General features: G+C 38.1%; 2 protein-coding genes and 2 non-coding genes across 6 annotated transcripts; 2 read left to right on the top strand and 2 right to left on the bottom strand.

Annotated features, from left to right (window-relative positions):
* Window positions 1-6: 6 nt before the first annotated feature.
* Window positions 7-4,459, bottom strand: LOC110858030. Of its 2 annotated transcripts, none has more exons than XM_022106665.2 (6): window positions 3,891-4,459; window positions 3,141-3,193; window positions 2,259-3,062; window positions 1,333-1,825; window positions 1,127-1,251; window positions 7-1,059 (listed from the first exon to the last, which is right to left on the bottom strand). In XM_022106665.2, exons 1-6 carry the CDS (start codon window positions 3,901-3,903, stop codon window positions 979-981), a joined length of 1,569 nt encoding a protein of 522 aa, XP_021962357.1. In that variant the 5' UTR covers window positions 3,904-4,459; the 3' UTR covers window positions 7-978. The 2 variants fall into 2 exon arrangements, with proteins under 2 accessions (XP_021962357.1, XP_035714354.1); XM_035858461.1 differs by lacking the exon at window positions 3,891-4,459 and adding an exon at window positions 3,523-3,773.
* Window positions 4,460-5,316: 857 nt separating this feature from the next.
* Window positions 5,317-5,425, top strand: Trnas-aga. Its single transcript has 2 exons — window positions 5,317-5,353; window positions 5,381-5,425. It is a non-coding gene; the product is annotated as a tRNA-Ser (tRNA).
* Window positions 5,426-6,303: 878 nt separating this feature from the next.
* On the bottom strand, window positions 6,304-9,925 carry LOC110858026. Of its 2 annotated transcripts, XM_035858456.1 has the most exons (8): window positions 9,630-9,925; window positions 9,135-9,174; window positions 8,922-9,030; window positions 8,742-8,803; window positions 7,895-8,671; window positions 6,958-7,453; window positions 6,743-6,876; window positions 6,304-6,674 (listed from the first exon to the last, which is right to left on the bottom strand). In XM_035858456.1, the coding sequence occupies exons 3-8, from the start codon at window positions 8,992-8,994 to the stop codon at window positions 6,594-6,596; spliced, it is 1,623 nt and encodes a 540-aa protein (XP_035714349.1). In that variant the 5' UTR covers window positions 8,995-9,030; window positions 9,135-9,174; window positions 9,630-9,925; the 3' UTR covers window positions 6,304-6,593. The 2 variants fall into 2 exon arrangements, with proteins under 2 accessions (XP_035714349.1, XP_021962353.1); XM_022106661.2 differs by lacking the exon at window positions 9,135-9,174 and having other exon boundaries at window positions 9,630-9,924.
* A 943-nt stretch (window positions 9,926-10,868) lies between these two features.
* Window positions 10,869-10,977, top strand: Trnas-aga. Its single transcript has 2 exons — window positions 10,869-10,905; window positions 10,933-10,977. It is a non-coding gene; the product is annotated as a tRNA-Ser (tRNA).
* Window positions 10,978-11,165: the final 188 nt, after the last annotated feature.

Here is an 11,165-nt window from a genome sequence, read left to right as displayed (position 1 = left end):
TAAATGGTGTTGATTTTCGTTGAGTTTATTCTCTCATTTTGCATAATAATTAATAATAATTAAATAAAGGTAGGTAGCATAATATTTAGTATCTTATGTACATAAAAATTCAATGGTAAGATAGCAATTTCTGAATTAACAAGATAAAAATTCTTAAAATATTTGATTAAAAAAGGATTGAGCGATTGATCTACTGATATTCTCGAACTGTAAATGGGTTTGATTGTGGTAGACGTTGTCAGGGACAGTGTGGTCCGACGATGACGTAGAGGATCCCTGCGCATTGGTGACATTATTTATTGAACGATATAGTTTGTCCGTTTGTTAATGACGTTGGATTGAAATAAGTTACGGTAGGATTTCGGTAATCTGGACTGATGGGAGGATTATCTACTATGTGTTTAAAATAAGGCACGTAATAATTTATGATGAGCATATTTGCATAACCCACTAACAATTTGAGCGAGGATCGTTGCTATTGCTATTATCGTCTAGAGTGAAGTGATGTGCACGCAGGTTCTAAAATTAGTCCAGAATTTTAAAATACATTCCCAGAGTAGAGAAATATTTAAAAATGTAATTATTTTGACAATTTTGGCAATTTTTTCATCCAGTCGAGTGTGATGGACAAATGGATCTTTCTTCTCGTTAGTCGAAATAGTCGTCATCATTCAGGTGTTGAATTTATCTTGTCCATGGAAAAACAGGAGCAGAGTTTTATATAAACAAAAAAATCAAAAAAGGTAACAAAAATTGTGTAATGCTTACAACTTAATAATCTATATAATTATGGCATTATTATCAGTTATTTTATAAATAGAATCTCATTACAATCCAATTATGAATTTAGAAGACGTCTCATTGTTTTCAGGCGATAGAAACATTGTTGCAATTGTGATAATCGAAAAATGATAATTTTAATATTAAAACCTTAAATTAGTTAGTAATTATTATGTACTAATATATCTCATTTAACTCTCATTCACTCTTTCCGATAAAATGGATGGGCGCACCACTGGCTTCAACAATGCGTTGTAGTCGTTCCACGATATCCGGTGCCTGAATTATTAGAAAATTGAACATAGAAAAAATGTATGCTTGCAAATTATTTTATTTAGCGAGTTACCATATTTATCTTAATTTCTACTCTCTTGAATGTTTCACTGTGTGTGATCATATCTTGCACACGGTCAGAAAAATTATCACTCGTGTCGTCAATCCAAGTAAAGTCGAACTGGACTTTTTTATCTCCTGAAATTATGACAACCCATATTAATATTAATCAATTAGTAGAATGGAAAATAATTATTTATGATTTAACTTAACTCCTACCTTTCAAAAGGGAAATAGCTTGGAGGGCATCAATCAACAAGGCGGATGCATTCACTTCCACCGAAACGTTGACCCGTTGTAAATCCCATATTTGGAAGGGTTCCATAAACCGACGGATGGAGGCAGGCGTCCACAAAGGAATCCAATCGTCTCGAACCGGTGGCGTTATATCAGTGATATTAAAAACTTTCATATCCAGCCTCAAATCCAATGCCTTAACAGAGGGAAATAAATCGACCATTTCCCCCCCGAATTCTTGCACATTACTAGCGTCTGAACCCATGTCCAACGTGAGAGAGTGCACTCTACCGTGTTGGGTCCACATGTTTAGATGCGTTAACAACGATGACGGCGGGAATCCGTTTCGGAGAGAGATGGATGTTAATTCTGGGAAGTTCTTCTCATTAAAAAAGTCCCCAATTTCGTAAACCTCTACGGCATGGATGGTGAGCGAGGTCAATTTCAACATCACGGGAACTTCCTCAAGTTGGATCTGCGATGCATACAAAAGATATTTAGTACTGATCAGGGACATCGAGTATTGGGCCGACTCACAACAATCTTCCCACGTATCTCGCAAATGTTGCGAAATTTTTCAAAACTTTACCCAGCTTACTTTACAGCAGCATTACTGTGGACCTGTTGTTTTATTCTATTAAAAAATTACTTACGAAACTCATCGCCTACATCAAAAACGATAGAAATTATAGAAATCCTTGAAAACTAAAGATAAACAGGATAGCACATCAGTTGGCATCTATGATTTCGCAAATCTATAGATTTGCGAAATCATATTTTGTAGAGAAGCCGCTCACAACGCACATTTTTTTAGCTTGGTAAATTTCACATGAGTTTCTTGTTTGCGACGCTAAAGAAGACGTTGTAGTGAATACGCCCATGGTAAAATGCTTCTATTAAATCCTTACGTGCTTCATGGATTCATATGTACGCACAGAATGGCACAATTCCAGCTCGATTAAGGAATCCTTAACTTGTGTCAGCATCTCGGTCACATTGAGGTCACGGTAATGCTCATCGCAACACCTGAATAATTTAAATTTCAGCACTTCGAGCTTTGTGCAGGCCTCCAAATTTGGATTGAAAGACGTCGCGACGTCCAAACTAGTCAAATTGGGGGCAGAATCTAGCCAGATTTTGATCAGGGGTAGTAGTTCGCTGCAGTAAACGACGGGGTCGTATTGAACGTTCTTGGTGGCGTCAGGTTGATTGTTTGAGAGAGCTTCGAACTTGAGGGAGGTCAAGCTAGATTGAGGAGGGAGTTCTCCATATGCCTGGGCTGGAATTGTGTCGACGCTATTGTCTCCCCAGGCGCGGAAGATCCCAACGTGTTTGATTTTTGTGGACCCCAACATCCTTATTCCTTCGAGGAAAGCAGGAACAAATTCCTTCTGGCCGACTAGGAATTTAATTTCACGAGTTAAATCGGACACTTTTTCTACGAGCGTGAGAGCTCTTGTCATTAGCTCTGTCTTCTTATCTTCCGGAATGGATGAGTCGAACTTGTCGGAGATGAAGAGGCGCAGGATCAGCTTGTCGTTGACAGGGGTCATCTCTGCTGGTTCGGACGCCTCGGAGGAAAAAAGCTTGTTGACATGGAGAAGAGCCATTTTTCCTAATAAAGTGACTCCGACTTTGTCCCACTCACGACACACTAGCCGAGAAGTTTTCAGTTCCGGGAGGTCGAGATTGGAGAAGATAGCTTCGAGAATCTGGTGCAAATTCAAAATTGTTGGATTAAACCGGGCAATGCAATGAAGTATTAGAGATTTGAAAAGCAATTAACTAACCAAGGAAATCTTCAGGGGTTCAACGTTGGGGCCAACGTTCATTTTTTTCGAGTCTGTAAAGTACAGAATGTAATTAAACGGAGTGAATACAAAGAATGAATATCTCTCGTAAATAATAAAGAAAACTTTAATTTTTACGACAAAAATATAGATTGCAACATTTACTACAAACTCCACAACTTTCGCCATATTCTCGAATGAATGCGCCGTCCTCACCTTCAGTTCCCATAATTAACAATGATAACCACAAAACATTGCATCAACACAACACCTCATTCTTAATAAAAAAATACGAAATGATGAAACGGTAAAAAATTAGTTAATAATGCTAATATTAATTAAATAATAAGTAATAATAATTGAATAATAAATATTTATTTACCTAAACCTAAACTCAACTTGCACAACTTTTGAAGATAATGGCTATGACTGTGAGCTTTTAACTTTAGTCGATTTTACGGTGTAACGTAAAATATAATATAGTATTAAATATTTATAATTTATTTGGATAGTTAATTGAATGTCCCGTCCGTCCGCCCGGCGTCCCCACTTTGGACTTTGTGATTTTAGTTTCATGAATTTGCGCTCAATTATTTTGCATGAATTGTACTTGTTCGAATAGTTAGGATGCGTCCTTACTAAACCGTCATTGTAATTACTTAAGTAATAAAAATGTGCGCATCTCTTGGCGAAGTTTTAGCGATATTTGCCCTTTATTTTACATAAAATTACGAATGCATGCAATCTTACCGGCGGATGCCATATTCTTAAAATTTAGGTGTGGGACGTGGCTTCGGGATGCAGTCCGCTCGGGAGTTCTTTTCTTCGTCGAATCCTGTGCTTCAAGCTCCTCCACAATTTTTAACGTTCAGCTCGTTCAGTTTTCTTCACTTTGCGGTGTTCTGTTCTATTTCTCTCAATGTGAACTCGGTGGAAGATGCTTGAAATAAAAACTGGTCAAATTTCTGGGGGAGTTAGCTGTCGTTTGGCAGGAAGCTTGTTGGTCTCTGTCTCCTTCCGACTGAGAGATGGCTTAGCTTATCTGCATATCCAATGAATATTCAAGTCGCTGGCTGTACTTCGTATATTCATACCAAAAAAAAAAAAAAAAAACCTTTATTACAACCACTGGACCCCACGAATGGGCCATTACCCAGGGAGGGAGAAGAGTACCTGAGCTTGGCAGTGGGGAAAAACGAGAAAAACCCACTGCAGGCACTAGGACTTGAACCCAGCACCTCCATTCAGCCCACTCAGGTGGACGGTAAGCAGGACGGCATTTCTGCCACTCCGCCTCGTCACCCTTCTCTCCTTCTACCAAACAGGAAACGAAATTCAAAACAATTTCTGTATGTAGAACTAAGCAAGAAACTCTCCTCAACACAATCAAAAAGGCGGTGGTGATAATGCTCATTGGCCATTCGTTAATTCATTCCATGCAAATTGAGACGTTTGTCAACCTATGTCTGCGTCCACAATCTCTCAAATTTTGCTACCAAATTTTGCTATCTAAGTATGTATGAATCTGAATTCCTTTCCTCCGTTCAGGCTATCTTTTCAAATCTACATTCGCATTGGAATTTTGTGGCACACCGTGTTTGTAGGTTTTCTACATCTCTTACACTGCAAAGCAATAAGCCATGCAAGAAATGCGAGGTTCTAGAAAGTGTCAGAAATATGCCCCATCTAACCCCCCATCCGTATTATAAGTATAGGTCCTTGCATTTCCTGCAGGTCAAAATATTTAGCTGGAAGAAAACACTTCTTTGTCCTTATTTCCTGCCAGTGAGAGGTTACTTGCACCCGAAACATTGGTGGCATTTTTATTTAAATCGCAAGAAACGGAATATGAATGGAATTCTGCATACGATTGAGTCTGGAATTCTTAATTTTTCTCATACAATTCGTATCCATCTTCACTGCACAAATTCCTCATGCACAAAGTTCACATGCAGTGGATGAGTGAATGATGATCAATTTGAGACAAAGTTGCAACGTTGACTTTATTAAACTCGCTTGATAACTATTCCTGTGCAGAAATGAATGAGTAAATTTTACATGTTTTTTTGCACGGTTTGATTAAACCATTTACAGCCTCTATATTTCTCTTATCATTAATCCATTAAACATAATGCAACTTTGGACAAAATGGGGTTAGCGGTTATCCATTTTCATAGCAGTCTTGGCCGAGTGGTTAAGGCGACAGACTAGAATTGGGAGGATAAGGCTCGAAACTAGTTATCTGTTGGGGTCTCCCCGCATAGGTTCGAATCCTGTAGACTGCGAAAAATTTTTTGTGCAAAATTTTTGATAGGGAAATTTGCACGTGTTTGCACAAGTGGTGGAGAGACGGACAGGAGTTGGACAAGAGATGAGAACATAACAAATGAGATTTTATTGGCCTTGTGGGGGCATTAATTAAATTCGGGGCAAATCAGTTATGCCATAAATGACAGAAGCATACGGATAGCACAACTCTACTCACAATTAATTAGGTCACGGCGATATAGAACGCATTTGCAGGGCGATTTTTGAGGCATAACGTGACGTGAACTGCATAAATTTGTAAATACATGGCGAATTTGCATTTTAACTACTGTATGCATCTCCAGTAATGAGTTATATTGTGGAAACTATTGTTATATTGTCGATTATGCATAAGCATAATCGCCCCCGATTTAAGGTCATGGAGTCAGAATTATTTTACTAAATTCAAATTTGATAATCCAAACTAACCAGAAATTTTGCAATTCTTACCATTTTTACCTGCTCTGGGAATTTATTTTAAAATTCTGTGGACAAATTTGTAATCAAATCATTAAGTTGATTAATAGAATCTGGCGGTGAGTTTTTTAAGCCAGTTTCGAAGAGTTCCAATTTTTCTGAAGGGTTCTTAATCTTCATCTCGTTCAAAAATTGTCAAAATCTGGAGTGTACCATTTTACGAGGTGGCACGAACCTGCTCTACAATTTCGTCGTCCAGAATTTTAAAATAAATTCAAAGAGTCTATAAATGTTTAAAATTTTTTACAATTTTGGCAATGATTCATCCAGTCGAGTGTGATGACCAGATGGACTTTTCTTCTCGTCATGATGAAATAGTCGTCACTATTCAAGCGTTGCATTTATGTTGGCACACGGAGAAATACGAAAAAGAAGCGAGCAGAGTTTTATGTCAACCATAGTGACTTTATTAAATAACAATCGTCTTAATCAAAAAAGTTAGCAAAAATTGTGTAATGCTTACAACTTAATAATCTAAGTATGGCATTATTACCAGTTATTTATCAGTCAGAATCTCACTATGATCTAACTAGGAACTAAGAAGCTGTCTCATTGTTTTCAGGCGATAGAAACATTGTTGCAATTGTGATGATGGAAAAATTATAATTTTAGTATTAAAACCTTAAATTAGGTAGTAATTATTATGTACCAATATATCTCATTTCATTCTCATTCACTCCTTCCGACAAAATGGATGGGCGCACCACTGGCTTGAATTTGGAGTTGCACTCGTTCCACGATTTCCGGTGCCTGAATTATTAGAAAATTGAATATGGAAAAAAAATTATGCTTGTAAATTATTTTATTGAGCGAGTTACCAGCTCATTTATCGTAATTTCTACGCTTTTGAATGGTCCACTGTGCAAGATGACATCTTGCACAAAGCTGGTAGAAAAATTATTTGCCCTCTTGTCGTAGATGTAAGGGAAGATGAATTGGACTCTTTTAACTCCTGAAATTATTACGACCCATTATTAACATAATCAATTAGTAGAATGAAAAGTAATTATTTATGATTTAATTTAACTCCTACCTTTCAAAACGGAAATAGCTTTGAGGGCATCAATCATCAAGGCGGAATCCAGCAATCTCAAAGAAATGTTGACCCGCTTCAAATCCCACATTTGGAACGGTATCATAAAACGATAGATGGCGGCAGACGTCCAAACTGGTTCCCCCTGAAGAAACGGCACCGATATGTCGCAAGGGAAGGTAAAAAATGTCAGATCCATCCTGAAATCGAATTCCTTGACAGAGGGAAATAAATCGATCATTTTCCCCCCGAATTCTTGCACCTCCCAAGCGTAGTGATCCATGATCAACTCGAGAGAGTGCACTCCTCTGTGTCGACTCCACAAGTTTACATGCGTTAACAACGATGACGGCTTGAACCCGTTTCGGACAGAGAAGGATCTTAATTTTGGGAAATGGTTCTCATTAAAAAAGTCCCCAATTTCGTAAACCTTTGCGGCATGGATGGTGAGTGAGGTAAGATTCGACATCACGGGAACCTCGTCAGCAGTTTGGATCTGCGATGCATACAAAATATATTTAGTACTGATCAGCAACATCGAGTATATTCAATATGTGCATATTTCGAGTATTGGGCCGACTCATGACAACCTTCCCACGTATCTCGCAAATGTTGCGAAATTTTTCAAAACTTTACCCAGCTTACTTTACAGCAGCATTACTTTGGACCTGTTGTTTTATTCTATTAAAAAATTACTTACGAAACTCATCGCCTACATCAAAAACGATAGAAATTATAGAAATCCTTGGAAACTAAATATAAACAGGATAGCACATCAGTTTGCATCTTTCGCAAATCTATACATTTGCAAAATCCTATCTTGTAGAGAAGCCGCACATTTTTTGAGCTTGGTAAATTTCACACGAGTTGCGTGCGACGCTAAAGAAGACGTTGTAGTGAGTACGCCCATATTAAAATGCTTGTATTAAATCTTTACCTGCTGCAAGGGAACATAGTCATGCACGGAATGGCACAATTCCAGCTCGATTAAGGAATCCTTAACTTGTGTCAGCATCTTGGTTACATTGATTTGACGGTAATGCGAATCGCAACACTTAAGTAATTTAAATTTCAGCACTTTGAGACTTGTGCAAGCCTCCAAATTAGGATTGAAAGGCGTCGCGACGTCAAAACTGGTCAAATTTGGGGCAGAATCTAGCCAGACTTGGATCAGGGGTCGAAATTCGTTGCAGTCGGCGACGCGATGTTGAAAGTCTGAAAGAGCTTGGAATTTGAGAGAGGTCAAGCAAGGTTGAGAGGGGAGTTTTTCATATGCATTGGCTGGAATTGTGTCGATGCTACCGCCTCCCCACGCGCGGAAGATCCCCATGTGTTCGATTCTTGTGGACCCCAACATCCTTATTCCTTCAAGGAAAGCGGGGACAAATTCCTTCCGGCTGACGAGGAATTTTATTTCTCGAGTTAATCGGGACACATTATCCACGTGGGTGATAGCTCTTGTAATAACATCAGCCTTCTTATTTGTCGGAATGGACGAATCGAACTTGTCCGAGATGATGAGGCGCCTCATCAGCTTGTCGTTGACAGGGGCCATCTTGGCTGTTTCGGAATCCTCATACGAAAAAAGCTTGTTGACCTGCAGAAGAGCCCTTTTTCCTAAGAAAGTGGCGCCGACGTCGGCCCACTCTTTACACACTAGACGAGAAGTTTTCAGGTCGGGGAGGCCGAGATTGGCGAAGATAGCGTCGAGTACCTGGTGCAAATTCAAAATTGGATTAAGCGAGCCAATGAATTATTAGATATTTGAAAAGCAGTTAACTAACCAACGGATTCTGCAGGGCTTTAGACATGGCAGTGTTGAAGTCAACAGGCACTTTTTCCGAGTCTGGAATTTAATGGAGTGAATACAAAAATGAATATCTCTCGTTAATAATAAAGAAAGCTCTAATTTTTACGACAAAAATATAGATTGCAGCATTTACTAAAATTTTGAAAACTCTTACCCTCTCGCGAAGAAGCTGACCGCAACGTCATGGGGTGCCGATTTTTATCAGTAAGATCCACAACTTTCGCCATATTGTCGAGCGAGCGCGTTGTCCTCACTTTCTGTTCCTATAATTAACAATAACATGACATTAACACAACACCTCATTCTTAATTTTAAAAAATATGAAACGGTAAAAAAAATTTAATAATGCTCATAAATACTTATTTACCTAAACCAAACCAAACTTGCAGAACTTTTGAAGATAATACCTGCGAGTTTTTAACTTTAGTTGATTTTACGGTGTAACATAACATATAAAATAGTATTAAATACTAAATAATTTAATATTTAATAATAAATTTTATGATTTATTTGGATAGTTATTTAATTAATTCCTTGTCCCGTGTTCAATTATTTCTTTTTGGATTTTCATTTTACTTCATTTTACGTATTTTTTCGTGAAAACATGCTCTCGATTGGTTCTCAGTCCGTCCACCCGGCGCCCCCACTTTGGACTTTGTTCAATTGCATTGTGATCTAGTTCCATGAATTTGTGCTCAATGATTTTGCATGAATTGTATCTACGTGTTCGAGTAGTTTGGATGCATTCTTACTAAACCGTCATGTACATATAATTATTATAAAAATGTGCACATCTCTTGGTGAGGTTTTAGCGATATTTGCGCTTTACTTTACATAAAATTACGAATGCATGCAATCTTACCGGCGGATGCAATCTTCTTAAAATTTGGGTGGCTTCGGGATGCAGTCTGCTCGGGAGTTCTTGTCCTTGTCGAATCCACAAGCTCCTCCACAATTTTTAACGTCCAGTTTTCTTCACTTTGCGGCGTTCTGTTCTATTTCTCTCAATGCGAACTCGGTGGAAAATGCTTAAAATTAAAACTGGTTAAATTTCTGGGGGAGTTAGCTGTCGTTTGGCAGGAAGCTTGTTGGTCTCTGTCTCCCTCCGACTGAGAGATGGCTTCGCTTATCTGCATATCCAACGAATATTCAAGTCTCTGGCTGTATTTCGTACAGTCATACCAAACAGGAAACGAAATTCAAAAGAATTTCTGTGTGGAGAATTAAGCAAGAAACAATCAATAAGACGGTGGTGAGGATGCTTAATGGTCATTCATTAAGTTTTCCATGCAAATTGAGACGTTTGTCCACCTCTAAAAGAAATATGCGTGAGTCCATAATCTCTCAAATTTTGCTATGAATCAGAATTCCTTTCCTCCGTGCTTATCGCCAGTGTTATCTTTTCAAATCTACATTCACATTGGAATTTTGTGACACGCCGTGTTTCGTTTCCTGCCGATTTGCTACATCTCTTTCACTGCAAGGCAATAAGCCATGCAAGAAATGCGAGGTTCCAGAAATATGCCCCATCCGTATTTTGGGTTATTTTTAATCTACCAGACTTTTAACTGAAATCAGTATTATAACTTATAATACTTATAATTTATTTAAGGCGCTCTACTTATAATTTATAAGTAGAGCGCTTTGCTGGTCAAAATATTTAGCTGGAAGAAAAAGCTTTCTTGCCCTTATTTCTTTCCAGTGAGTGGTTGAAACATTGGTGGCATTTTTATTTAAATCCCATGAAACGAAATATGAATCAAAGCTCTAATACTAATGAATGGAATTCCGCATACGATTGAGTTTAGATTTCTTAATTTTTCTCATACAATTCGTATCCATCTTCACTGCACAAATTCCTCATGCACAAAGTTCACATGGATGAACGAATGCTGATGAATTTGAGACAAAGTTGCAACTTTGACTTAATTAAACTCGTTTGATAACTATTCCTGTGCAGAAATGAATGGGTAAATTTTACATGTTTTTTTGTGCAGGGTTTGGTTAAACCATTTACAGCCTCTATATTTCTCTTATCATTAATCCATTAAAAATAATGCAACTTTGGACTAAACGGGGTTAGCAGTTATCCATTTTCATAGCAGTCTTGGCCGAGTGATTAAGGCGACAGACTAGAATTGGGAGGATAAGGCTCGAAACTAGTTATCTGTTGGGGTCTCCCCGCATAGGTTCGAATCCTGTAGACTGCGAAAAATTTTTTGTGCAAAATTTTTGATAGGGAAATTTGCATGTATTTGCACACGTGGTGGGCAGACGGACAGGAATTGGATAGGAGATGAGAACATGACAACGAATGGGATTTTGGGCATTTTTGGGGTATAATTGAGCTTTATTATGGCATTGACCTTGTGGGGGCATTAATTAAATTCGGGGCAAA

The sequence above is a fragment of the Folsomia candida genome, unplaced genomic scaffold (assembly GCF_002217175.1).
Source record: "Folsomia candida strain VU population unplaced genomic scaffold, ASM221717v1 Fcan01_Sc020, whole genome shotgun sequence".
NCBI lineage: Eukaryota > Metazoa > Arthropoda > Collembola > Entomobryomorpha > Isotomidae > Folsomia > Folsomia candida.
Note: the sequence above shows the minus strand (reverse complement) of the source record. Positions and strands in the feature narration are given on the sequence as shown.

Bases quoted from the DNA above. Each gene is read 5' to 3' on its own strand.
- LOC110858030 (XM_022106665.2), bottom strand. The intron at 3,063-3,140 runs GTTAGTTAATTG...AATTTGCACCAG, and splicing joins AACCCCTGAAGATTTCCTTG to ATTCTCGAAGCTATCTTCTC. The intron at 1,826-2,258 runs GTAAGGATTTAA...TATGCATCGCAG, and splicing joins CATATGAATCCATGAAGCAC to ATCCAACTTGAGGAAGTTCC.
- LOC110858026 (XM_035858456.1), bottom strand. From the start codon at position 8,994: ATGGCGAAAGTTGTGGATCTTACTGATAAAAATCGGCACCCCATGACG. The intron at 8,672-8,741 runs GTTAGTTAACTG...AATTTGCACCAG, and splicing joins AAGCCCTGCAGAATCCGTTG to GTACTCGACGCTATCTTCGC. The intron at 6,877-6,957 runs GTAGGAGTTAAA...TAATAATTTCAG, and splicing joins AGCTATTTCCGTTTTGAAAG to GAGTTAAAAGAGTCCAATTC.